At 53.8% G+C, this 25942-nt stretch overlaps 1 protein-coding gene across 21 annotated transcripts in view; it reads left to right on the plus strand.

Annotated features, from left to right (window-relative positions):
* The window catches only part of LOC125700302 (protocadherin gamma-C5-like), a 193004-nt gene that overhangs the window by 108731 nt on the left and 58331 nt on the right, over positions 1-25942 (plus strand). For 5 of the 21 annotated variants that reach the window (XM_048960793.1, XM_048960792.1, XM_048960795.1 and 2 more), the window contains one exon: positions 12782-13057. The exons of 12 other annotated variants lie outside the window; for them this stretch is intronic. In XM_048960793.1, the coding sequence (XP_048816750.1) occupies positions 12782-13057 (276 nt within the window). Of the gene's footprint in view, positions 1-4129; positions 4817-11983; positions 13058-20273; positions 21481-25942 lie in introns of those variants that run through there. 4 more of the 21 variants (XM_048960791.1, XM_048960779.1, XM_048960786.1 and 1 more) reach the window with 3 other exon arrangements.

The following is a 25942-nucleotide window of genomic DNA, read 5'->3' on the forward strand; positions in this document are numbered from 1 at the left end:
GCAGCAATATTGGTGTGTGCTGTTTCTGTTTGGTTTTGGTCATTAATGTTTCATATGCTCATGTTCATATGTCAGCCACTAGGAGGGTATTTTGGGAGAATCAGAGCTAGTGTAGAATTCCAGAGATGTGCAGGTAGCTCTTTGCTCTGCTCCATTTTTATTTCCCTGCTGCCGATGTAAACCTTAGAAGATTGGAATGTCCATTGCAATTCTGGAAATGAGGGAGTCGTTTCCATGCTTGGAATGTGTAGAGCTGTCAAGGATAAAACTTGTGTCTGTTGGTCTTCCAACACAATGCAGTGGCTGAACTGCTGCTGGTGCTGTGTGACATAAGAGTAGGAATGTGGATGGTGCCCATGATGCTGACAGAGCCAGAGACTTGGGAGTGCTGTGTGTGACAGGCTGTCTTGGAGTTTGGAAAACTGTTGTGTTAAGGAGGTTCTGTCTGTCCTCTTGAAAGCAAACCTTCTTGTCTGAATTTCCTTTCACATCTGGTACCAATGCCTGTGACTATTTCTGCTATGATCCTGGTTACTTTTTCCTCAGAGGCAGCTTTGGTTCCGCCAGAATCTTGCCTTTGGCAAAAGTTGCCTATGTAGAACAGGCCTGAGAAGTGAAGGAGAAAGAATGCAACTGGAGGCACTGACTTCTGTGACGTTGAAGGCAAAGAGGAGTGGAAGAGTGTTGTGGGATCAGATGTTCCCTGCAGACACTGATCTAGCCCCATGCCAGATCCCATGTAGCGCTGTCAAATTTCACCTGCATGTACAGCTGGATGCATGTCTAGGATGGACAAGATTTCCTTCACTCCAAGTGTGGTGGTGTTTTCTTCTGAGGTATGGTGTGCAAACGTAGTAGAAGGGTCTGATGACTGCAGACAGCCGAGACAAAGAATGGCTGGAATTATTTCTCTGTCACTTTTGTGTCGATGCTCCCTTGTATATCTTACCATTCTGTGGGCTAAAGGTTATTCTTCTTATGATCGAGAGATCACAGGCAGTACAAGAGCATCAAGCATCAAGAATCAGGAGGATTGATGGGTCAGCAGTGTATTTGGCTGTACCATGTTTGGATTGCTCGTGTTGTGTCCAAGTTAGTGCCTATTTCTCTGAGCCCCTTCCTATCAGTGCTGTGGCAATCATAAATGACAATGTTCTTTGTACAAGCCTTCAAACAATCCACAGGCTGTAAAAGCATGATACAGGAAGATGCAGCTTGAACTTTCATTAGCTTCTGAGTGCTCATTTTAAGGCAAAGTTGTGTCAATGAAACTGCACACTGCAGTAGTCCCCTGCCATGGGCCTCCTGTTTCTTTGTAATGAGAATCAGAAGTATTTGACATTGACATGCCTCAGGAAGGGCAACCAAGAGAGCACAACCACACTCATCTACCAGTTGTTCTAATCAATAGGTTGTGAAAGATCATCAAGTATTACATACACAGAAGACCTCTCAAAGTCCTGTGGCTTGCTAGATCTATGGAGAAGTGGAACGGACTTGTCTGCAGTGCTTGTGGCCACCTCTTGTGGGTTGTTCTCATTTCTTGAAGGACTGGAGGCACAGGGCCTGCCATCTCAGAGGGCTCAGGGGAATGCCTGGCTCCTCATCTAACCCGCCAAGGAGGAAGTACGTGGATTGGGAACTTGTCTTCATTCTGCACTGGTTAATGTGCATGGGACGTTCCCTTCACGGTGTGTTATGGACACATGGGAAGGGCTCATTTTAGGCTGCAGGCATGGAAAGAACAACAGAAAGCACAACTGAATGTAGCACTGAGCTGTGGAATGATTGCAAGAAAAATCAGTGGGGTTCATGGTGGAGATGCTGGTACTGAAAACAAGACAAAGCAGAACGAAACAAAACTCATCATTCTCAGAACTCTTCAGAGTTAGAATTAGAAATGAAAAGTTTTTGGGGGACACAGCAATGTGTTCTTCTACACTTGTTCAAAGAAGCTGAAGCGTAATGTAACCAAGCATTGAACATGGCCATCACCTCTGATCTTCCTGTGGCACGCTGGCTACTCGAGAACATTACAGACTGATGGGGAGGGCTGAGGGGAGCTGCTGGCTCCTGCACCATGGCAGGGAGGAATCGTTTGGTTTGGGAACTCTGCTTTTTGTTGCACTCTGCAATGACCATGGCTCATGAAATGCCTTTCCCGTGTGAGATGGAGAAGGTGTGGTGTTTTTCTAAAGGCAGGTGACATGCAAACAACTGAAGAGATGAATGTATGCAACGCTCAGATTATGAAGGGCGTGTGGAAAACTTTGGGACGTTACATTGGAGTGCGACTGCAAGAACAATCTATGGATGTCCCCAGTGAGATTGTCCTTGTGCAAAAACGGGTTAAGACTCAGAAGTGTAAGGAGATGGAAGAAACCACGAAGGTTCTCCTTGCTCTGAGTAAGAAGTAAGGGACTGAAGAGGAACTCTCTGCCACCCCTGCGTCAGGAGTACTTCAACAAAACAGTATGGCATCGTAATGGAGACGAGAATGAGTGGAAGAAAAGGAAAGCGGGGAATTAGGACGAAATTGGTGGAGAGGGTCCTTAAGCAATAATGAGATGAGACTCGTGAGAACAACATAGAGATGCAATGCAAGAGGACAACACATCCAAAGCAGCAGAAAGAAAGATGCAGAGAGGAGCCCTGCTGTCTGACAGATCATGAGCAACATGAAGAACAGAAAGAACGACATAGTGACCTGTAAGAAGAGAATGACAGCAGGCACCGAAATGCCGGCAATATTAAGGAATTGAGAGCGCGGTGGCGGCGGTACCGGCGGCAGAGGCAGCGGCGTTGCTCGGTGGAGCCGTGCGTGCAGTGCCGGGCGTGGGCTGCGGGCGCCGCTGTTCACCGCGGAGGAGAGGAAGGAGCGGAGCGCTGCAGGCAGCCCCGCCCGCTGCGGCCCGGCTCGCTCGCTCGCTCGCTGGCTGTGTCGGCGTCCGGGCGGCTGCGAGCGGCCGAGCGGCGCGGAGCGGTGCTGCAGCGAGGCGGAGGGGCGGCGGGAGCGGTCGGCAGCGGACGCCGAGCCGGAGCCGGAGGAGAAGGCGAGAGAGAAGAGGAATCAGAAGTCGGAGCGACGCAGAAGCAGCGATCGTGAGGTGTCGGCGGGTCCGTGCGGGAGATGTGCGCGGCGAGAGAAGGGCGGTGGTGCCGGAGTCAGCGGGCGCTGCTGTGGTGCGTGTTGTTGGCGGCGTGGGAGGCGGCGTGGGGGCAGCTGCGCTACTCGGTGCCCGAGGAGCTGCCGAAGGGCTCGTTCGTGGGCGACGTGGCCGAGGACCTGGCGCTGGAGCTGGCGGCGCTCGGCGGGCGCGGCGCCCGCGTGGTGTCCCAAGGCAGGACGCAGTATTTCGCTGTGCATGCGAGCAGCGGCCACTTGGTGACGGCCGAGAGGATCGACAGGGAGCAGCTGTGCCGTTTGCAGGAGAAATGCGTGCTGCGCTGTGAGCTGATCGTGGAGGGCGAGATGAAGGTTTATGCGATCGAAGTAGAAATCACGGACATTAACGATAACGCACCCACTTTTAAGGAGCTACAGGTGGAGGAGAGAATGAGTGAGATGACATCTATAGGTTCCCGATTTCCCCTACCCGACGCACGCGACCCGGACGTGGGTGTGAATTCCCTGCAGAGCTACGCGCTGAGTGGCGACGAGCACTTCTCGCTGTCGGTGCAGGCGGGAGGCGACGGCAAGAAGCGTCCCGAGCTGGTGCTGGCGAAGGCGCTGGACCGGGAGGAGGCGGCGTTTCACGAGCTGCTGCTGAGGGCGAGCGACGGCGGTGATCCGTCGCGAACGGGCACGGCGCGCATCCGCGTGGCTGTGCTGGACGCCAACGACAACGCGCCCGCGTTCAGCCAGGCGGTGTACACGGTGCGAGTGCCCGAGGACGTGCCCGTGGGCTCCACGCTGCTCAGCGTCACCGCCACCGACCCCGACGATGCTACGAATGGCGAAGTGAAATATTCGATAAAGAAAGGCACAGACACTGCCTCAGAAGTTTTCCATCTGGATCCCGATACGGGAGCAATCAGGCTGGTAAAGAAGTTAGACTTCGAGGAAGAAGATTCGTACGAGCTGCTCGTGCAGGCGCAGGATGGCGGTGGGCTTTCTGATACGGCGAAGGTGTCGATCTCGGTGACGGACGTGAACGACAACGCGCCCGAGATTTGGGTGCGTTCGGCGCTGAGCGAGATCTCGGAGGACGCGGCGCCGGGGACGGTGGTGGCGCTGGTGCACGTGCAGGACCGCGACTCGGGCGCGAACGGGGAGGTGCGGTGCAGCCTGGGCGAGAGCGTGCCGTTCCGTCTGGAGCGGGCGCTGGACGACTACTACAGCGTGGTGACGGCGCGGGAGCTGGACCGCGAGCGGGCGTCGGAGTACAACGTGACGGTGCGGGCGGCGGACGGCGGGTCGCCGTCGCTGCGGAGCGGCGCGGTGCTGGCGCTGCGGGTGCTGGACGTGAACGACAACGCGCCGGTGTTCGCGGAGGCGCGCTACAGCGCGCGTGTGTCGGAGAACAACGCGGAGGGCGCGCTGTTGCTGACGGTGCGCGCGTGGGACGCGGACTGGGGTCAGAACGCGCGCGTGCGCTACGGGCTGCGGGAGGGGCGTCTGCGGGGCGCGCCGCTGTCGTCGTACGTGTCGGTGCAGGCGGAGACGGGCGCGCTGTACGCGCTGCGCTCGTTCGACTACGAGGAGGTGCGCGAGGTGGAGCTGTGGGTGCGGGCGGAGGACGGCGGCTCGCCGCCGCTGAGCAGCAACGTGTCGGTGCGGCTGCTGATCGCGGACGAGAACGACAACGCGCCGCAGGTGCTGTACCCGCCGGCGGCGGCAGCGCCGGGTGCGGGTGCGGGTGCGGGTTTGGGCGCGTGGAGCTGGGCGGGCGTGGAGCTGGCGCCGCGTTGGGCGGAGCCCGGCGCGCTGGTGGCCAAGGTGGTGGCGGTGGACGCGGACGCGGGGCAGAACGCGTGGCTGTCGTACGAGCTGGCCAAGGCGACGGAGCCGGGGCTGTTCCGCGTGGGGCTGCACAGCGGCGAGGTGCGCACGGCGCGCTCGCCGCTGGCCCGCGACGGGTCCCGGCACAGCCTGGTGGTGGTGGTGAAGGACCGGGGCCGGCCGGCGCTGTCGGCCACGGCCACGCTGACGGTGGTGCTGGCCGAGAGCGTGGCCGAGCTGCTGTCGGAGCTGGGCAGCGCGGCGGCGCCGGCCGAGCCCGCGCTGGGCCTGACGCGCTGGCTGGTGCTGGCCGTGGCGGCCGTGTCGTGCCTCTTGGTCGCCTCGCTGCTGCTGCTGCTGGCGCTGCGCCTGCGGCGCCGGCGGCTTTCGCGGCCGCCCGCGGCGCCTTCGGCCGGCGGCGCGTGGCGCGGCGTGCCGGCCTCGCACTTCGTGGGCATCGACGGCGTCCGCGCCTTCCTGCGCTCCTACTCGCACGACGTGTCGCTCACGGCCGACTCGCGCAAGAGCCAGCCGCGCTGCGCGGGCGGCAGCTGCTGCGACACGCTCCCGGCCCGGCCGCCTTCGGACGAGGCCGCGCCGCCGCGCGGGGAAGACGCTGCCGCGCACCGCGCCGCCGAGCCCGACGCCCTCACGGTGAGTGCTGCCACCGCGCCGCCTCCACAATCCCTCCTTTTGTCCCCGTTCGCCTCTTTGACATTCCCTACTTTCGTGTTTCGTCTCCCCTCTCCAGGCTTCCTTTTCTTACGGGGATTTTGGCAGTACAAAGTCTTCTCTTTCTATTATTAAATTAAACACACCTTTTTTTCTGAGCTCCCCACATTGCACTGACTTTTCATGCTGTCATCCATCCCGAATATGTGTAGCGAGTGTTTTGTTCCCTGGCTGTCAAGTAACTTTTTATTCTTTCAAGTTCTGTGTCTACTTGCACTTCCCATTGGTAGCGATGTGTTTGATCCATGTGCTTGACGAATCCAATGACCAAATCATCCTTTGGCATTAGCTGTTTGCCTGTAATCACAGTCATTGGCGATCTCTACAGCCGGTAGTGTTTACCTATTCTTTTTGGGGGTGCTGTGTCTGAATGGCTTGTGAGGAAAGCAGGGGATGTGTTTTGCTGTTTCTCAGCCTTTTGTCAGCGTCCTGATGACCTCATAGGAATAGAGCTGGGTGTATCTGTGTTAACACTTGCTGTGGCATCTGCCATGTTGGGGTTTTGTCACTTTAATGTTTAGTTTCATAATGTTTGGGCAGATGCAAGAGTGATGTCTCTACAGCGTCAGTGCTGTTTATCACTTTGGTAGATGCAACATTATTGCCTTGTTTCTTTTCAAATGCTAAAGTAGGATCACAGTGTAGCTGATAGCCCTTTCAAGACTGAAATATCAGTTATAAATAGCCAATGGTGGAGATGTTTCCATACATGTGTTGAATGATTAAAGCTGTCAATAGAAACGATTTTGTATTCTTACGTTTCTGTAAAGCAGTGCTGAATGAAGTGTTGTTCACGATCAAGTGCCCAGTGCTGTTATAGTTGATGATGCAAGTGAAGTCTGTGAATGTTGAGAGAAGAAGGTGAGGGGTTGGTTTTGAACCTAAAAAGTAGTGAGTGTGGTGTTGAGAAGGGTAAGGGTTTGATTTCAAAGCTGGTTCAAAGCTCTGTGCTGTTTACACTATAGTCCTCCTTTGCCTGTCATTAGAGGCGATGATAGTTGCTTGCAAATGAATTGGTTGTGGTTCATGTCTTCCATTTCTGGCCAATGTTGTTACACAGGGAAATGAGAGTGTTGTAGAACAGGAAATTCTTCCTTCCTTTAACACGGTCCGAATCAGCTGTAGACAAGATCTTCTCTATGAGGTAAAAGGAAGCAGAACATTAAGGAGGATGTCTTGTAGTTTCTTGGAAGCCTTAACTTGTAAAACAGGCCCACAAGAGGAGGCTTCAGCTTATGGTTTTCTTCTTTCTGTGTGCTTCCAACCGTGAATTTGCTTTGACTGCCGCCTTACACTTTGCGTTGCTGGCAGGGCTGGATGATTTCCCAATCGCTCATGCTTTGGGTGTGTTAGGTGTGATGGTCTTGAAAGAGGAGGTGAATGACCCTACATCTAGTTTCTGTTTTCCATTTAAACTCTCTACATCCTCTCTGCATGGTGACATGTTGTGAGAAGGAATGTCCCTGTATCCACTCCTGTCATGGTCTTTGTACATGGAGTACAGAATCAGGCTGAAGTGCTGCTCCTCTGAAATTGTTTGTTATCAACAAATATTAAAGACAATCATAGGAGCATTGTTTGGATGTGGCCTGTGGATGTTGCATGTGAAGAACTTGTGGAGGAAAGGGGATTGTTGGAACTTTGGCCATGTGGGAATGGAGCAGACTACGCTAGAAGGTAATTGGTACAGTAAGAGCCACGTTGTGTGTTCATCACTTGTCAGGTTTGCCTTGCTTCTTGCCAAAGCTTAAACTGGTGCACAGTGTGGAAGAGAGCCCTCAATGAACTGGATGACCTGCCTTGAAGGTATACAGCTGTGCATACGCATTGGATATGCTTCTGTTTCCTTCAGCTGTGACTGAATGACGTGCTCTTGCTCTGAGCTGACAGCCTGCTTCATGTTGGATGTGTGCATGGTGCAAGAAAAGGTGGTGAATGCAGAGCAAGGCTGGTGAGTGGTTGGATTTGTGTGTGAACAGCAGGTGGGTCAGCAGAGATATTGTGTGCACCATGCTTTGATTTCATGGTTGGTGCCAACACCTGTAGTATATACAACCATTTTTTGCCCAGTTCCCACATCTTGCATGGTAATGGTAATCCTCTGATGATAAAATTTCTCTCTGTAAAATGAAAGATATTGCATATATCTTACAGCTTATAAATGTTGTGTATTTAGATGTAAAGTTGTGATGTAGCGTTTCTTCCTAGTTGGAATTCTGTTTATAGGCCTTCTTCCCAGAGTGGCGGTGTTGCAAGTTTCCTATGTTCTGGACAGAGCAGATGCATTTGGAAATGATAAGGCTGTGTGGTGAAATCTCCTGGCTTTCCTTGAGCAAGTGTCAACAAAGACAAGATGACAGAATGTTATGTGGGATGCTGAGACTGAATCCCTCACGGTTTGAGTTGTTAGAGTTAGGGAATTCTGTTTAGGTAGAGGCTGGACTTGATGATTTTGTGGGTCTTTTCCAACCTGAGCAGTTCTGATTGTATGTTTTCCTGAAATAATTTGAGGTAGTTCTCATATCAACTCTTTTTCATAGTCATGAGAACTGAGCAGGAGAGTTGGAATCCTTCTGGGAAGTGGTGACGTTTTGCTAAAGTGAAATCCTCCAGCTTGTAGTTTATGGGAGGAGTTTAGGGCCCTACTTGCAGCTTCAAAACTGATTGGATTCCAGATGTTGTGCGATTGAGTTTTAGTGTCCACAAGGATGGGCATTATTTGTTCTTGAGGAATTCCTCAACCACGTTTCCATTTGAATGCTTCCTTGTGTTGCTTGACTGATGACAGCATTTCCTGGCTTCATATCGATGTGCAGGTGTTGAATTGAAAAAAGCAGCAATATTGGTGTGTGATGTTTCTGTTTGGTTTTGGTCATTAACGTTTCATATGCTCATGTTCATATGTCAGCCACTAGGAGGTTATTTTGGGAGAATCAGAGCTAGTGTAGAATTCCAGAGATGTGCAGGTAGCTCTTTGCTCTGCTCCATTTTTATTTCCCTGCTGCCGATGTAAACCTTAGAAGATTGGAATGTCCATTGCAATTCTGGAAATGAGGGAGTCGTTTCCATGCTTGGAATGCGTAGAGCTGTCGAGGATAAAACTTGTGTCTGTTGGTCTTCCAACACAATGCAGTGGCTGAACTGCTGCTGGTGCTGTGTGACATAAGAGTAGGAATGTGGATGGTGCCCATGATGCTGACAGAGCCAGAGACTTGGGAGTGCTGTGTGTGACAGGCTGGCTTGGAGTTTGGAAAACTGTTGTGTTAAGGAGGTTCTGTCTGTCCTCTTGAAAGCAAACCTTCTTGTCTGAATTTCCTTTCACATCTGGTACCAATGCCTGCAACTATTTCTGCTATGATCCTGGTTACTTTGTCCTCAGAGGCAGCTTTGGTTCCGGCAGAATTTTGCCTTTGGCAAACGCTGCCTGTGTAGAACAGGCCTGAGAAGTGAAGGAGAAAGAATGCAACTGGAGGCACTGACTTCTGTGACGTTGAAGGCAAAGAGGAGTGGAAGAGTGTTGTGGGATCAGATGTTCCCTGCAGACACTGATCTAGCCCCATGCCAGATCCCATGTAGCGCTGTCAAATTTCACCTGCATGTACAGCTGGATGAATGTCTAGGATGGACAAGATTTCCTTCACACCAAGTGTGGTGGTGTTCTGAGATATGGTGTGCAAACGTAGTAGAAGGGTCTGATGACTGCAGACAGCCGAGACAAAGAATGGCTGGAATTATTTCTCTGTCACTTTTGTGTCGATGCTCCCTTGTATATCTTACCATTCTGTGGGCTAAAGGTTATTCTTCTTATGATCGAGAGATCACAGGCAGTACAAGAGCATCAAGCATCAAGAATCAGGAGGATTGATGGGTCAGCAGTGTATTTGGCTGTACCATGTTTGGATTGCTCGTATTGTGTCCAAGTTAGTGCCTATTTCTCTGAGCCCCTTCCTATCAGTGCTGTGGCAAACATAAATGACAATCTTTGTACAAGCCTTCAACCAATCCACAGGCTGTAAAAGCATGATACATGAAGGTGCAGCTTGAACTTTCACTGGCTTCTGAGTACTCATTTTAAGGCAAAGTTGTGTCAATGAAACTGCACACTGCAGTAGTCCACTGCCATGGGCCTGCTGTTTCTTTGTAATGAGAATCAGAAGTATTTGACATTGACATGCCTCAGGAAGGGCAACCAAGAGAGCACAACCACACTCATCTACCAGTTGTTCTAATCAATAGGTTGTGAAAGATCATCAAGTATTACATACACAGAAGACCTCTCAAAGTCCTGTGGCATGTTAGATCTATGGAGAAGTGGAACAGAATTGTCTGCAGTTCTTGTGGCCACCTCTTGTGGGTTGTTCTCATTTCTTGAAGGACTGGAGGCACAGGGCCTGCCATCTCAGAGGGCTCAGGGGAATGCCTGGCTCCTCATCTAACCCGCCAAGGAGGAATTACGTGGATTGGGAACTTGTCTTCATTCTGCACTGGTTAATGTGCATGGGACGTTCCCTTCCTGGTGTGTTATGGACACATGGGAAGGGCTCATTTTAGGCTGCAGGCATGGAAAGAACAACAGAAAGCACAACTGAACGAAGGAGTGAGCTGTGGAACGATTGCAAGAAAAATCAGTGGGGTTCATGGTGGAGATGCTGGTACTGAAAACAAGGCAAAACAGAACAAAACAAAACTCATCGTTCTCAGAACTCTTCAGAGTTAGAATTAGAAATGAAAAGTTTTTGGACAACACAACAATGCTCTTCTACTCTTGTTCAGAGAAGCTGAAGCATAATGTAACCAAGCATTGAACATGGCCATCACCTCTGATCTTCCTGTGGCACGCTGGCTACTCGAGAACATTACAGACTGATGGGGAGGGCTGAGGGGAGCTGCTGGCTCCTGCACCATGGCAGGGAGGAATCGTTTGGTTTGGGAACTCTGCTTTTTGTTGCACTCTGCAATGACCATGGCTCATGAAATGCCTTTCCCGTGTGAGATGGAGAAGGTGTGGTGTTTTTCTAAAGGCAGGTGACATGCAAACAACTGAAGAGATGAATGTATGCAACGCTCAGATTATGAAGGGCGTGTGGAAAACTTTGGGACGTTACATTGGAGTGCGACTGCAAGAACAATCTATGGATGTCCCCAGTGAGATTGTCCTTGTGCAAAAACGGGTTAAGACTCAGAAGTGTAAGGAGATGGAAGAAACCACGAAGGTTCTCCTTGCTCTGAGTAAGAAGTAAGGGACTGAAGAGGAACTCTCTGCCACCCCTGCGTCAGGAGTACCTTCAACAAAACAGTAGGGCATCGTAATGGAGAAGAGAATGAGGGGAAGAAAAGAAAAGCGGGGAATATTATGAAATTGGTGGAGAGGGTCCTTAAGCAATAATGAGATGAGACTCATGAGAACGACATAGAGATGCAATGCCAGAGGACAACACATCCAAAACAGCAGAAAGAAAGATGCAGAGAGGAGCCCTGCTGTCTGACAGAACATGAGCAACATGAAGAACAGAAAGAACTACATAGTGACCTGCAAGAAGAGAATGACTGCAGGCATCGAAATGCCGGCAATATTAACGAACTGAGAGCGCGGCGGTTGTGCGGTGGCGGCGGTTCCGGCGGCAGAGGCAGCGGCGTTGCTCGGTGGAGCCGTGCGTGCAGTGCCGGGCGTGGGCTGCGGGCGCCGCTGTTCACCGCGGAGGAGAGGAAGGAGCGGAGCGCTGCAGGCAGCCCCGCCCGCTGCGGCCCGGCTCGCTCGCTCGCTCGCTGGCTGTGTCGGCGTCCGGGCGGCTGCGAGCGGCCGAGCGGTGCGGAGCGGTGCTGCAGCGAGGCGGAGGGGCGGTGGGAGCGGTCGGCAGCGGACGCCGAGCCGGAGCCGGAGAAGGAAATAAAGAAGAAGAAGTCGGAGTGGGAGCGGCGCGTGAGCGGCGGTGGTTCGGTGTCGGCGGGTCCGTGCGGGAGATGTGCGCGGCGAGAGAAGGGCGGTGGTGCCGGAGTCAGCGGGCGCTGCTGTGGTGCGTGTTGGTGGCGGCGTGGGAGGCGGCGTGGGGGCAGCTGCGCTACTCGGTGCCCGAGGAGCTGCCGAAGGGCTCGTTCGTGGGCGACGTGGCCGAGGACCTGGCGCTGGAGCTAGCGGCGCTCGGCAGCAGCGGCGCCCGCGTGGTGTCCCAAGGCAGGACGCAGTATTTCGCTGTGCATGCGAGCAGCGGCCACTTGGTGACGGCCGAGAGGATCGACAGGGAGCAGCTGTGCCGTTTGCAGGAGAAATGCGTGCTGCGCTGTGAGCTGATCGTGGAGGGCGAGATGAAGGTTTATGCAATCGAAGTGGAAATCACGGACATTAACGACAATACGCCCACCTTCAGAGAATCACAAATGGAACTGCGAATTAGCGAAATGAGATCTGTAGGATCGCGTTTTATTTTAACGGAGGCCAACGACCCGGACGTGGGTGTGAATTCCCTGCAGAGCTACGCGCTGAGCGGCGACGAGCATTTCTCGCTGTCGGTGCAGGCGGGAGGCGACGGCGAGAAGCGTCCCGAGCTGGTGCTGGCGAAGGCGCTGGACCGGGAGGAGGCGGCGTTTCACGAGCTGCTGCTGAGGGCGAGCGACGGCGGCGATCCGTCGCGGACGGGCACGGCGCGCATCCGCGTGGCTGTGCTGGACGCCAACGACAACGCGCCCGCGTTCAGCCAGGCGGTGTACACGGTGCGAGTGCCCGAGGACGTGCCCGTGGGCTCCACGCTGCTCAGCGTCACCGCCACCGACCCTGACGAAGGAACCAACGGAGACGTGAAGTACTCTATGGGAAAAGTGACAAATGTAGCAACGCAGTTCTTCCATCTGGAAATTGGAACGGGAGCGATCAGGCTAGTGAGGAACCTCGACTTCGAGGAAGGAGATTCTTACGAACTAGAAATACAGGCACGAGACGGCGGAGATCTTTTCGACACGGCGAAGGTGTCGATCTCGGTGACGGACGTGAACGACAACGCGCCCGAGATTTGGGTGCGTTCGGCGCTGAGCGAGATCTCGGAGGACGCGGCGCCGGGGACGGTGGTGGCGCTGGTGCACGTGCAGGACCGCGACTCTGGCGCGAACGGGGAGGTACGGTGCAGCCTGGGCGAGAGCGTGCCGTTCCGTCTGGAGCGGGCGCTGGACGATTACTACAGCGTGGTGACGGCGCGGGAGCTGGACCGCGAGCGGGCGTCGGAGTACAACGTGACGGTGCGGGCGTCGGACGGCGGGTCGCCGTCGCTGCGGAGCGGCGCGGTGCTGGCGCTGCGGGTGCTGGACGTGAACGACAACGCGCCGGTGTTCGCGGAGGCGCGCTACAGCGCGCGTGTGTCGGAGAACAACGCGGAGGGCGCGCTGGTGCTGACGGTGCGCGCGTGGGACGCGGACTGGGGTCAGAACGCGCGCGTGCGCTACGGGCTGCGGGAGGGGCGTCTGCGGGGCGCGCCGCTGTCGTCGTACGTGTCGGTGCAGGCGGAGACGGGCGCGCTGTACGCGCTGCGCTCGTTCGACTACGAGGAGGTGCGCGAGGTGGAGCTGTGGGTGCGGGCGGAGGACGGCGGCTCGCCGCCGCTGAGCAGCAACGTGTCGGTGCGGCTGCTGATCGCGGACGAGAACGACAACGCGCCGCAGGTGCTGTACCCGCCGGCGGCGGCGCCGAATTCGGGTGCGGGTGCGGGTGCGGGTTTGGGCGCGTGGAGCTGGGCGGGCGTGGAGCTGGCGCCGCGTTCGGCGGAGCCCGGCGCGCTGGTGGCCAAGGTGGTGGCGGTGGACGCGGACGCGGGGCAGAACGCGTGGCTGTCGTACGAGCTGGCCAAGGCGACGGAGCCGGGGCTGTTCCGCGTGGGGCTGCACAGCGGCGAGGTGCGCACGGCGCGCTCGCCTCTGGCCCGCGACGCGTCCCGGCACAGCCTGGTGGTGGTGGTGAAGGACCGGGGCCGGCCGGCGCTGTCGGCCACGGCCACGCTGACGGTGGTGCTGGCCGAGAGCGTGGCCGAGCTGCTGTCGGAGCTGGGCAGCGCGGCGGCGCCGGCCGAGCCCGCGCTGGGCCTGACGCGCTGGCTGGTGCTGGCCGTGGCGGCCGTGTCGTGCCTCTTGGTCGCCTCGCTGCTGCTGCTGCTGGCGTTGCGCCTGCGGCGCCGGCGGCTTTCGCGGCCGCCCGCGGCGCCTTCGGCCGGCGGCGCGTGGCGCGGCGTGCCGGCCTCGCACTTCGTGGGCATCGACGGCGTCCGCGCCTTCCTGCGCTCCTACTCGCACGACGTGTCGCTCACGGCCGACTCGCGCAAGAGCCAGCCGCGCTGCGCGGGCGGCAGCTGCTGCGACACGCTCCCGGCCCGGCCGCCTTCGGACGAGGCCGCGCCGCCGCGCGGGGAAGACGCTGCCGCGCACCGCGCCGCCGAGCCCGACGCCCTCACGGTGAGTGCTGCCACCGCGCCGCCTCCCCACTGCCTCTGTCCCCTCTCGCCTCTCTCCCGGTGCGTTGCCTCTTTACCCTGTCGCGTTTTCCCTTTCCTCTCCCTTGTTGGATGACACTGTCGGCACTCGTTACTTAAAACGTTTCGTTAGAGGTGGCCCCCGGCGGCTCCCCAGTCCCTCCCTCCCCATTCCCCTCACTTTCAGGATTTGACTTTCCCCACTGTTGTCTTTCGTCTCCCCTCTCGAGGCTTCCTTTAGTGGCGCAGCTGTTGGCAGTGCAAGGTCTCCTCCTCACGTCCCTAAACTCAACACACTTTTGCTCCTGACCTCCTCAGCTTGCCCAGTCTTTTGATGCTGCCATCCCCTATCCGTCCAGAGGTTGTTTCGTTCTCTGCCTGTAGAATGGCTTTTTTAAATTGGGAATTCTGTTTCGGAATGCCCTTTTCATTTCAAGTGGTGGGTTTGGTCAGTGTGCTTGAGGAATACAAATGAGGAAACGGTTCTTTGTCGATACCTCTTTGCCTGTTACCACAATCAAACACAGTGTTTACAGCGTGTAGTCTTGGCGAACTGATGTGAGAAAGCGTGTGTGAATGGCTTGTGAGGAAAACGGGGGATGTGTTTTGCACTTTCTCAGCCTTTTATGAATACCCCGATGACCTGACATCAGCAGATCTGGGCGTATCTTTGCACACAGTTTCTATGGCATCTGCCGTGTTAGAGTTGTATCACTTCAATGTCCAGTTCCATAGTGTTTGGATAGATCCAGGAGCGATGTCTCTACAGTGACTGTGCTCTTTATCACTTTGGTAGATTCAACATTATTGCCTTGGTTCCTTTCCAGTGCTAAAGGCGGATGTCAGTGTAGCTAATTACTCTTTCAAGGCTAGAATATCGTTTATAAATGCCCCGTTGTGAAGATGTTTCTGTACATGTCAGTAGGAATAGTTTTACATTCTTTGGTTTCTGTAAAGCAGTGCTGAATGAAGCGTTGTTCATGGTCAAGTTATTGCCAAATGCTGAAATGGTTGATGATGCAACTGAAGTTTGTGAATGTTGAGAGAAGAAGGTGAGAGGCTGATGTCAAACATAAGAAGTTGGTATTCAGTGTGGTTTTGAGAAGGTTATGTTTTGTTTTCAAAGCTGTTGCAAAGCTCTGTGCTGTTTCCAGTACATTCCTCCTTTGTCTGTCAATAGTGGCAACAATAGCTGCCTGGAAATGAGTTATTGATCAAAATTGTGTGTGGAACAGATCTTTACAGCTAGAGTAATATATGATGGCAATGTGAAAGCTCATTTATCCACCTCTAATTTCCTGTATCCCTATGATACAGGATACATTTCCTTCACTGTGATTTTCATGTCCTCAGCCCTGTACTTCCTGAATGGTTGTGGTTCACGATTTCTCTTTCTCACCAATGCTGTTACACTGGGAAATGAGAGTGTTGTTGTATTACAGGAAATTCCTCCTTCCTTTCACAAGGTCTTGGTCAGCTGTAGACAGGATTGTGTTAATAAGGCAATAGAAAGCAGAAGATTTGAGAGGACGTCTTGTAGATTCTCGGAAGAATCAACTTCCAAAATTGGCCCATAAGGAGAGACTTCAACTTGTGTTTTCTTTATTTCTGTGTGCTTCCAACCATGAATTGGCTTTGACTTCCTCCTTACTCTTTGTGTTGCTGGCAGGTTTGAATAACTTCCCAGTAGCACATGTGCTGGGTGTGTTGGGTGTGATGGTCTTGAAACAGGAGGTGAATGACCCTGTATCTAATGCCTGCTTTACATTTGAACTCTTCTCGTCCTCTCTGCATGACGATATGTTGAGGGAGAGAATGTCCTTGTGTGCACCCCTGTCATGCTCTTTGTACATGTAGTAGAGAAACAGGCTGAACTACTGGTCCTTTGAAGCTGTTATCAACAAACATTGAAGACAACCATTGGAGCATTATTTGGGAATGGCGTGAGGCTGTTCCATGTGAAGAACTTGTGGAGCAGAGGGCATTATTTGAATGCTGACTTCACAGGAACGGAGCAGACTATGCTAGAAGGTAATTTGTATGATAAGAGCCAGCTTGTGGATCATCACTTTAACTTCATGTCAAATCGTATTTGATTAATTTGAAGAATCAAATCAGCATAGTGGTACGTAACAGCTCCACTGGTCAGTTTGAGTTGTCTCTTGTCAAAGTTTATACTAGTGCACAGTGTGGAAGAGAGGCCTCAACAGTCTGTATGACCTGACTTGAAGGTTTACAGCTGTCAGGATGCCCCTCAGTTTCCATCAAGTGTCAGTGAATGCCGTGCTTTTGCTGGGAGCTGACAGACTGCTTTGTGTTGGATGTATTTGTGGTGCAAGAAAATGCTGTAAATGCAGAGCAAGGAATGCAGAGCAAGGATGGTGAGTGGCTGGATTTGAATGTGGACAGCAGGTGGGTCGGCAGTGCTGTTGTGTGGACAGTGGTGTGATGTCACACTTGGTGTCAAGCCCTGTAGTATGCATGCAATGCACCTTTTTGGTTTTTTCCCCCAGTTTCATTCTCTTGCATCATAATGCTAATCCTCCAGAATTTTTCTGTCTCTGGGATGTTGATGAATATTTCTCATGGCTTATAAATGTTGTGTGAAGTCTCTGGTGTATCTAGATGTGACGTCGTGATGTGGAGTTTCTTCATAGCTCTACTTCTGTTTATAGGCCTTCTTTGCAGGGTTGCTGTGTTTCCTGTTTCCCATGTTCTGCACAGAGCATGTGCTTTTGGATATGAAAAAGCTGTACTGCAGAAAGTGTTGATCTTCCTTGGGCAAGTCTCAAGAAGCTGATAAAGACGGAATGTTTTGTGTGATGAAACTGAGGCTGAATCCATCATTGTTTGTGTAGTGAGAGTTGGTAGGTTAGGTTGAACTTGAGCTTGGTGATCTTGAAGGCCTTTCTGAACCTGAGCAATTGTATGATTCTGTGATTCTGTGTTTTCCTGGCATCATTTGTAGAATTTCGTCTATTAAGTCCTTTTCACCTTTCAAATTCATAGGCGATGAACAGGAGAGTTGGAATCTTTCTGAGAAGTGGCCTAAAATGAATTCCTCTGCTGTGTAGTGTAGGGGAAGGGTTTAGGGCCTTACCTGCAGCTTATAAACCGGTTGGATTCCAGAAGTTGTGGGATTAATTTTAGCATCCACTGGGACGAGCATTATTCCTTTTCAGGGAGTTTCTCAGCCTCATTTCTCTTTGAATGTTTCCATGTGCTGCTTGACTGATGACAGAATTTCCTGGCCTTATATTCATGTAAATATCTTCAATTCGAAAGAGCAGCAAAAACAGTGATGGTTTTTTGTTGTTTGTTGGTTGGTTTGTTTTTATTTGGTGATGTTTGATATGTGCAGGAGCTTTGTTCACATCAGCCACTGAGCTGGGTATTTTGGGAGAGTCAGAGCGGGTGTGGAATGGCAGAGATGTGTGGGAAACTCTGCTGTGTTCCTTTTTTATTTCTCTGCTGTAGGCGTAAACCTGAGAAGGTTGTCAGGTCCATCAGAATTGCAGAAATGAGGGAGTTGTTTCCGTGCTTTGATTGTGTGAAGCGGTCAAGGCTGAGGCTTGGGTGTATTTCTGCTTCCAAACGATGGCAGTGAATGAAATGCTGCAGTATTGTCCGACAGAAGTGCAGGAATGTGGCTGATGTCCGTGGTGCTGGAAATGTGAGAGAGTTTGGAGTGCAGTGCGTGAGAGCTTGGCGGAGAGTTTGGAAAGTTGTTGGGGTAAGGAAGCTCTGTCTGGCCTCGTGGAAGCAAACCGTCTTGTCTGGATTTCTGTTCACATCGGGTTCCAATGCCTGCAACTGTTTCTGCTACGATCCTGGTTTCTTTGTCGTCAGAGGCAGCATTGTTTCCGCCATGTGGAGTATCAGGCAAACACGGCGTATGTAGAACAGGCCTGAGGAGGGCAGGAGATAGAATGCAGCTGTAGGCACTGACTTCTGTGATGCTGAAGCCAAAGGAGAGCAGAAGAGTGTTGTGGGGGAAGGTGTTCCCTGCAAACACGTAGGACCACACCGGCCATAGTGCTGCCGTATTACACCTGCATGTGCACCTGCATGCATGTCTCTGATGGCTTTGGTTTCCTTCACATCCAGTGCCTTGGTGCTCTCTTCCAATGCACAGGTAGGTATTTTTCTTAGAAATTCCTTAGAAATGAAACGAAGGCTGGAGTTGTCAGCTGTTCCATGTCTGCAAGTGTGCAAACAGGGATCTGGTGGGTGCAGCCTGCCCAGACAAGGAGTGGCAGAAAATATTTCTCTGTCACTTTAGGGTAGGTGCTCCCTTGTACATGTCTTAGCTTTCAAAGGCTGGGGATTATTATTCTTGCAACACAGACCTAGAGACACCAGGCAGTACAGGAGTATAAAGGCTGCCCTTGGAGTAGAAGTTTTGTGGGTCAGCAGTGGATTTGCCTGCACTGTGTTTGTGTTTGTTGTACTGTGTCAAAATTAGTGCTTATTTCATTGAACACCACCTTTGTTTGAGTGCTGTGGCGATCATAAATGACAATGTTCTTTGTACAAGCCTTCAACCAATCCACTGTGTGTAAAAGCATGATACAGGAAGATGCAGCTTGAATTTTCAATGACTTCCGAGTTCTCATTTAAAGGCAAAGTCGTGTCAATGAAACTGCACACTAATTGCACCCCTCCTATGGGCCTGCTGTTTCTTTGTGACTAGAATCAGAAGTATTTGACATGACTGAGCTACTGCTTTGCAGGAAGGAGATTTGCAGAACACAGCCATGCTCTTCTACCCATTCTTGTAATGAAGAGATGGCGAAAGCTCATCAAACATTACAGACATGGATGACCTCTGAAAGCCCCGTGGCATGCTTGGTGTGTGGAGAAGTGGAACAGACTTGTCTGCAGTGCTTGTGGCCACCTCTTGTGGGTTGTTCTCATTTCTTGAAGGACTGGAGGCACAGGGCCTGCCATCTCAGAGGGCTCAGGGGAATGCCTGGCTCCTCATCTAACCCGCCAAGGAGGAAGTACGTGGATTGGGAACTTGTCTTCATTCTGCACTGGTTAATGTGCATGGGACGTTCCCTTCACGGTGTGTTATGGACACATGGGAAGGGCTTATTTTAGGCTGCAGGCATGGAAAGAACAACAGAAAGCACAACTGAACGAAGGAGTGAGCTGTGGAACGATTGCAAGAAAAATCAGTGGGGTTCATGGTGGAGATGCTGGTACTGAAAACAACACAAAACAGAACAAAACAAAACTCATTGTTCTCAGAGCTCTTCAGAGTTAGAATTAGAAATGAAAAGTTTTTGGAGGACACAGCAATGCTCTTGTACACTTGTTCAAAGAAGCTGAAGCATAATGTAACCAAGCATTGAACATGGCCATCACCTCTGATCTTCCTGTGGCACGCTGGCTACTCGAGAACATTACAGACTGATGGGGAGGGCTGAGGGGAGCTGCTGGCTCCTGCACCATGGCAGGGAGGAATCGTTTGGTTTGGGAACTCTGCTTTGTGTTGCACTCTGCAATGACCATGGCTCATGAAATGCCTTTCCCGTGTGAGATGGAGAAAGTGTGGTGTTTTTCTAAAGGCAGGTGACATGCAAACAACTGAAGAGATGAATGTATGCAATGGTCAGGTTATGAAGGGCGTGTGGAAGACTTTGGGACGTTACATTGGAGTGCGACTGCAAGAACAATCTATGGATGTTCCCAGTGAGATTGTCCTTGTGCAAAAACGGGTTAAGACTCAGAAGTGCAAGGAGATGGAAGAAACCACGAAGTTCCTCCTTGCTCTGAGTAAGAAGTAAGGGACTGAAGAGGAACTCTCTGCCACCCCTGCGTCAGGAGTACCTTCAACAAAACAGTATGGCATCGTAATGGAGACGAGAATGAGTGGAAGAAAAGAAAAGAGGGAATTAGGACGAAATCGGTGGAGAGGGTCCATGAGCAATAATGAGATGAGACTCATGAGAACGACGTAGAGATGCAGTGCAAGAGGACAACACATCGAAAACAGCAGAAAGAAAGATGCAGAAAGGAGCCCTGCTGTCTGACAGAACACGAGCAACATGAAGAACAGAAAGGACTACATAGTGACCTGTAAGAAGAGAATGACTACAGGCATCGAAATGCCAGCAATATTAAGGAATTGAGAGCGCGGCGGTTGTGCGGTGGCGGCGGTTCCGGCGGCAGAGGCAGCGGCGTTGCTCGGTGGAGCCGTGCGTGCAGTGCCGGGCGTGGGCTGCGGGCGCCGCTGTTCACCGCGGAGGAGAGGAAGGAGCGGAGCGCTGCAGGCAGCCCCGCCCGCTGCGGCCCGGCTCGCTCGCTCGCTCGCTGGCTGTGTCGGCGTCCGGGCGGCTGCGAGCGGCCGAGCGGTGCGGAGCGGTGCTGCAGCGAGGCGGAGGGGCGGCGGGAGCGGTCGGCAGCGGACGCCGAGCCGGAGCCGCAGCCAGAGAAGGCGAGAGAGAATTGAAAGAAGAAGAAGTCGGAGTGGGAGCGGCGCGTGAGCGGCGGTGGTTCGTTGGCGGCGGATCCGTGCGGGAGATGTGCGCGGCGAGAGAAGGGCGGTGGTGCCGGAGTCAGCGGGCGCTGCTGTGGTGCGTGTTGGTGGCGGCGTGGGAGTCGGCGTGGGGGCAGCTGCGCTACTCGGTGCCCGAGGAGCTGCCGAAGGGCTCGTTCGTGGGCGACGTGGCCGAGGACCTGGCGCTGGAGCTGGCGGCGCTTGGCGAGCGTGGCGCCCGCGTGGTGTCCCAAGGCAGGACGCAGTATTTCGCTCTGCGTGCGAGCAGCGGCCACTTGGTGACGGCCGAGAGGATCGACAGGGAGCAGCTGTGCGAGAGCGAACCCCAATGCGTGCTGCGCTGTGAGCTGATCGTGGAGGGCGAGATGAAGGTTTATTCTATAATTGTAGAAATCGTGGACATAAACGATAACGCGCCAACCTTTAAGGACTTGGAGACGGTGGAGAAAATAAGTGAGATGACAGCCCCAGGGGTGCGATTTCCCCTACCCAAGGCTCACGACCCGGACGTTGGTGCGAATTCCCTGCAGAGCTACGCGCTGAGCGGCGACGAGCACTTCTCGCTGTCGGTGCAGACGGGAGGCGACGGCGAGAAGCGTCCCGAGCTGGTGCTGGCGAAGGCGCTGGACCGGGAGGAGGCGGCGTTTCACGAGCTGCTGCTGAGGGCGAGCGACGGCGGTGATCCGTCGCGGACGGGCACGGCGCGCATCCGCGTGGCTGTGCTGGACGCCAACGACAACGCGCCCGCGTTCAGCCAGGCGGTGTACACGGTGCGAGTGCCCGAGGACGTGCCCGTGGGCTCCACGCTGCTCAGCGTCACCGCCACCGACCCCGACGACGGAACCAACGGAGAGGTACTGTATTCATTTCCAGAGATTTCTGGTAAAGCTTCGAATATATTCTATCTTGAGCCAAAATCGGGAGCGATTAAGTTGGTGAGGAACCTAGATTACGAGGAAGGCGATTTCTATGAACTCGGAGTGCGGGCACGAGACGGAGGATCCCTATCGGACACGGCAAAGGTGTCGATCTCGGTGACGGACGTGAACGACAACGCGCCCGAGATTTGGGTGCGATCGGCGCTGAGCGAGATCTTGGAGGACGCGGCGCCGGGGACGGTGGTGGCGCTGGTGCACGTGCAGGACCGCGACTCGGGCGCGAACGGGGAGGTGCGGTGCAGCCTGGGCGAGAGCGTGCCGTTCCGTCTGGAGCGGGCGCTGGACGACTACTACAGCGTGGTGACGGCGCGGGAGCTGGACCGCGAGCGGGCGTCGGAGTACAACGTGACGGTGCGGGCGGCGGACGGCGGGTCGCCGTCGCTGCGGAGCGACGCGGTGCTGGCGCTGCGGGTGCTGGACGTGAACGACAACGCGCCGGTGTTCGCGGAGGCGCGCTACAGCGCGCGTGTGTCGGAGAACAACGCGGAGGGCGCGCTGGTGCTGACGGTGCGCGCGTGGGACGCGGACTGGGGTCAGAACGCGCGCGTGCGCTACGGGCTGCGGGAGGGGCGTCTGCGGGGCGCGCCGCTGTCGTCGTACGTGTCGGTGCAGGCGGAGACGGGCGCGCTGTACGCGCTGCGCTCGTTCGACTACGAGGAGGTGCGCGAGGTGGAGCTGTGGGTGCGGGCGGAGGACGGCGGCTCGCCGCCGCTGAGCAGCAACGTGTCGGTGCGGCTGCTGATCGCGGACGAGAACGACAACGCGCCGCAGGTGCTGTACCCGCCGCCGGCGGCAGCGCCGGGTGCGGGTGCGGGTTCGGGCGCGTGGAGCTGGGCGGGCGTGGAGCTGGCGCCGCGTTCGGCGGAGCCCGGCGCGCTGGTGGCCAAGGTGGTGGCGGTGGACGCGGACGCGGGGCAGAACGCGTGGCTGTCGTACGAGCTGGCCAAGGCGACGGAGCCGGGGCTGTTCCGCGTGGGGCTGCACAGCGGCGAGGTGCGCACGGCGCGCTCGCCTCTGGCCCGCGACGCGTCCCGGCACAGCCTGGTGGTGGTGGTGAAGGACCGGGGCCGGCCGGCGCTGTCGGCCACGGCCACGCTGACGGTGGTGCTGGCCGAGAGCGTGGCCGAGCTGCTGTCGGAGCTGGGCAGCGCGGCGGCGCCGGCCGAGCCCGCGCTGGGCCTGACGCGCTGGCTGGTGCTGGCCGTGGCGGCCGTGTCGTGCCTCTTGGTCGCCTCGCTGCTGCTGCTGCTGGCGCTGCGCCTGCGGCGCCGGCGGCTTTCGCGGCCGCCCGCGGCGCCTTCGGCCGGCGGCGCGTGGCGCGGCGTGCCGGCCTCGCACTTCGTGGGCATCGACGGCGTCCGCGCCTTCCTGCGCTCCTACTCGCACGACGTGTCGCTCACGGCCGACTCGCGCAAGAGCCAGCCGCGCTGCGCGGGCGGCAGCTGTTGCGACACGCTCCCGGCCCGGCCGCCTTCGGACGAGGCCGCGCCGCTGCGCGGGGAAGACGCTGCCGCGCACCGCGCCGCCGAGCCCGACGCCCTCACGGTGAGTGCTGCCACCGCGCCGCCTCCCCACTGCCTCTGTCCCCTCTCGCCTCTCTCCCGGTGCGTTGCCTCTTTACCCTGTCGCGTTTTCCCTTTCCTCTCCCTTGTTGGATGACACTATCGGCACTCGTTACTTAAAACGGTTCGTTAGAGGTGGCCCCCGGCGGCTCCCCAGTCCCTCCCTCCCCATTCCCCTCATTTTCACGATTTGACTTTCTCCACTTTCGTGTTTCGTCTCCCCTCTCGAGGCTTCCTTTAGTGGCGCAGCTGTTGGCAGTGCAAGGTCTCCTCCTCACATCCCTAAACTCAACACACTTTTACTCCTGACCTCCTCAGCTTGCCCAGACTTTTGATGCTGCCATCCCCTATGCATCCAGAGGTTGTTTCGTTCTCTGCCTGTAGAATTGCTTTTTTAAATCGGTTATTGTGTTTCGCAACGCCCTTTTCATTTCAAGTGGTGGGTTTGGTCAGTGTGCTTGATGAATACAAATGAGCAAACGGTTCTTTGTCGTTACCTCTTTGCCTGTTACCACAACCAAACAAAGTGTGTAAAGCGTGTAGTCTTGGCGATCTGATGTGAGATAGCGTGTGTGAATGGCTTGTGAGGAAAACGGGGGATGTGTTTTGCACTTTCTCAGCCTTTTATGAATGTCCTGATGACCTGACATCAGCAGATCTGGGCGTATCGTTTCTCAGTTTCTATGGCATCTGCCGTGTTAGAGTTGTATCACTTCAATGTCCAGTTCCATAGTGTTTGGATAGATCCAGGAACGATGTCTCTACAGTGACTGTGCTGTTTATCACTTTGGTAGATTCAACATTATTGCCTTGTTTCCTTTCCAGTGCTAAAGGCGGATCTCAGTGTAGTTAATTACTCTTTCAAGACTAGAATATCGTTTATTAATGCCCCGTTGTGAAGATGTTTCTGTACATGTCAGTAGGAATAGTTTTACATTCTTTGCTTTCTGTAAAGCAGTGCTGAATGAAGTGTTGTCCATGGTCAACTTATTGCCAAATGCTGAAATGGTTGATGATGCAACTGAAGTTTGTGAATGTTGAGAGGAGAAGCGAATCTGGTGTTGTACCGATGAAGTCAGTATTTAGAGTGGTTTTGCGAAGGTTACGTTTTGATTTCTTATCTGGTGCAAAGTTCTGTGCTGTTTCCACTACAGTCCTCACTGGTCTGAAAGGAGTTGTTCATCAAATTTGTGTGTGGAACAGTTCTTTACAGCTAGAATGAGATAAGATGGCAATGTGAAAGCTCATTTATCCATCTTTAATTTCCTGTATCCCTGTGATGTACATTTCCTTCATTGTGATTTTCTCATGTTCTGGTCTGCATTTCTTGGATGTTGATGGTTCAGGTTTTCAATTTCTGACCAACGTGTTATATGTACACGTGCCTTGTTCATGTCAGCCACTGAGCTGGATACTTCGGGAGAGTCAGAGCGGATGTGGAATGGCAGAGATGTATGGGAAACTCTGCTCTGTTCCTTTTTTATTTCTCTGCTGTAGGCGTAAACCTGAGAAGGTTGTCAGGTCCATCAGAATTGCAGAAATGAGGGAGTTGTTTCCGTGCTTTGACTGTGTGAAGCGGTCAAGGCTGAGGCTTGGGTGTATTTCTGCTTCCAAACGATGGCAGTGAATGAAATGCTGCAGTATTGTCCGACAGAAGTGCAGGAATGTGGCTGATGTCCGTGGTGCTGGAAATGTGAGAGAGTTTGGAGTGCAGTGCGTGAGAGCTTGGCGGAGAGTTTGGAAAGTTGTTGGGGTAAGGAAGCTCTGTGTGGCCTCTTGGAAGCAAACCTTCTTGTCTGGATTTCCGTTCACATCGTGTTCCAATGCCTGCAACTGTTTCTGCTACGATCCTGGTTTCTTTGTCATCAGAGGCAGCATTGTTTCCGCCATGTGGAGTATCAGGCAAACACGGCGTATGTAGAGCAGGCCTGAGAAGGGCAGGAGATAGAATGCAGCTGTAGGCGCTGACTTCTGTGATGCTGAAACCAAAGGAGAGCAGAAGCGTGTTGTGGGGGAAGGTGTTCCCTGCAAACACGTAGGACCACACCGGCCATAGTGCTGCCGTATTACACCTGCGTATGCACCTGCATGCATGTCTCTGATGGCTTTGGTTTCCTTCACACCCAGTGCCTTGGTGCTCTCTTCCAATGCACAGGTAGGTATTTTTCTTAGAAATTCCTTAGAAATGAAACGAAGGCTGGAGTTGTCAGCTGTTCCATGTCTGCAAGTGTGCAAACAGGGATCTGGTGGGTGCAGCCTGCCCAGACAAGGAATGGCAGAAAATATTTCTCTGTCACTTTAGGGTAGGTGCTCCCTTGTACATGTCTTAGCTTTCAAAGGCTGGGGATTATTATTCTTGCAACACAGACCTAGAGACACCAGGCAGTACAGGAGTATAAAGGCTGCCCTTGGAGTAGAAGTTTTGTGGGTCAGCAGTGGATTTGCCTGCACTGTGTTTGTGTTTGTTGTACTGTGTCAAAATTAGTGCTTATTTCATTGAACACCACCTTTGTTTGAGTGCTGTGGCGATCATAAATGACAATGTTCTTTGTACAAGCCTTCAACCAATCCACTGTGTGTAAAAGCATGATACAGGAAGATGCAGCTTGAATTTTCAATGACTTCCGAGTTCTCATTTAAAGGCAAAGTCGTGTCAATGAAACTGCACACTAATTGCACCCCTCCTATGGGCCTGCTGTTTCTTTGTGACTAGAATCAGAAGTATTTGACATGACTGAGCTACTGCTTTGCAGGAAGGAGATTTGCAGAACACAGCCATGCTCTTCTACCCATTCTTGTAATGAAGAGATGGCGAA

Source organism: Lagopus muta, chromosome 14 (assembly GCF_023343835.1).
Source record: "Lagopus muta isolate bLagMut1 chromosome 14, bLagMut1 primary, whole genome shotgun sequence".
Classification (NCBI taxonomy): Eukaryota; Metazoa; Chordata; class Aves; order Galliformes; family Phasianidae; genus Lagopus; species Lagopus muta.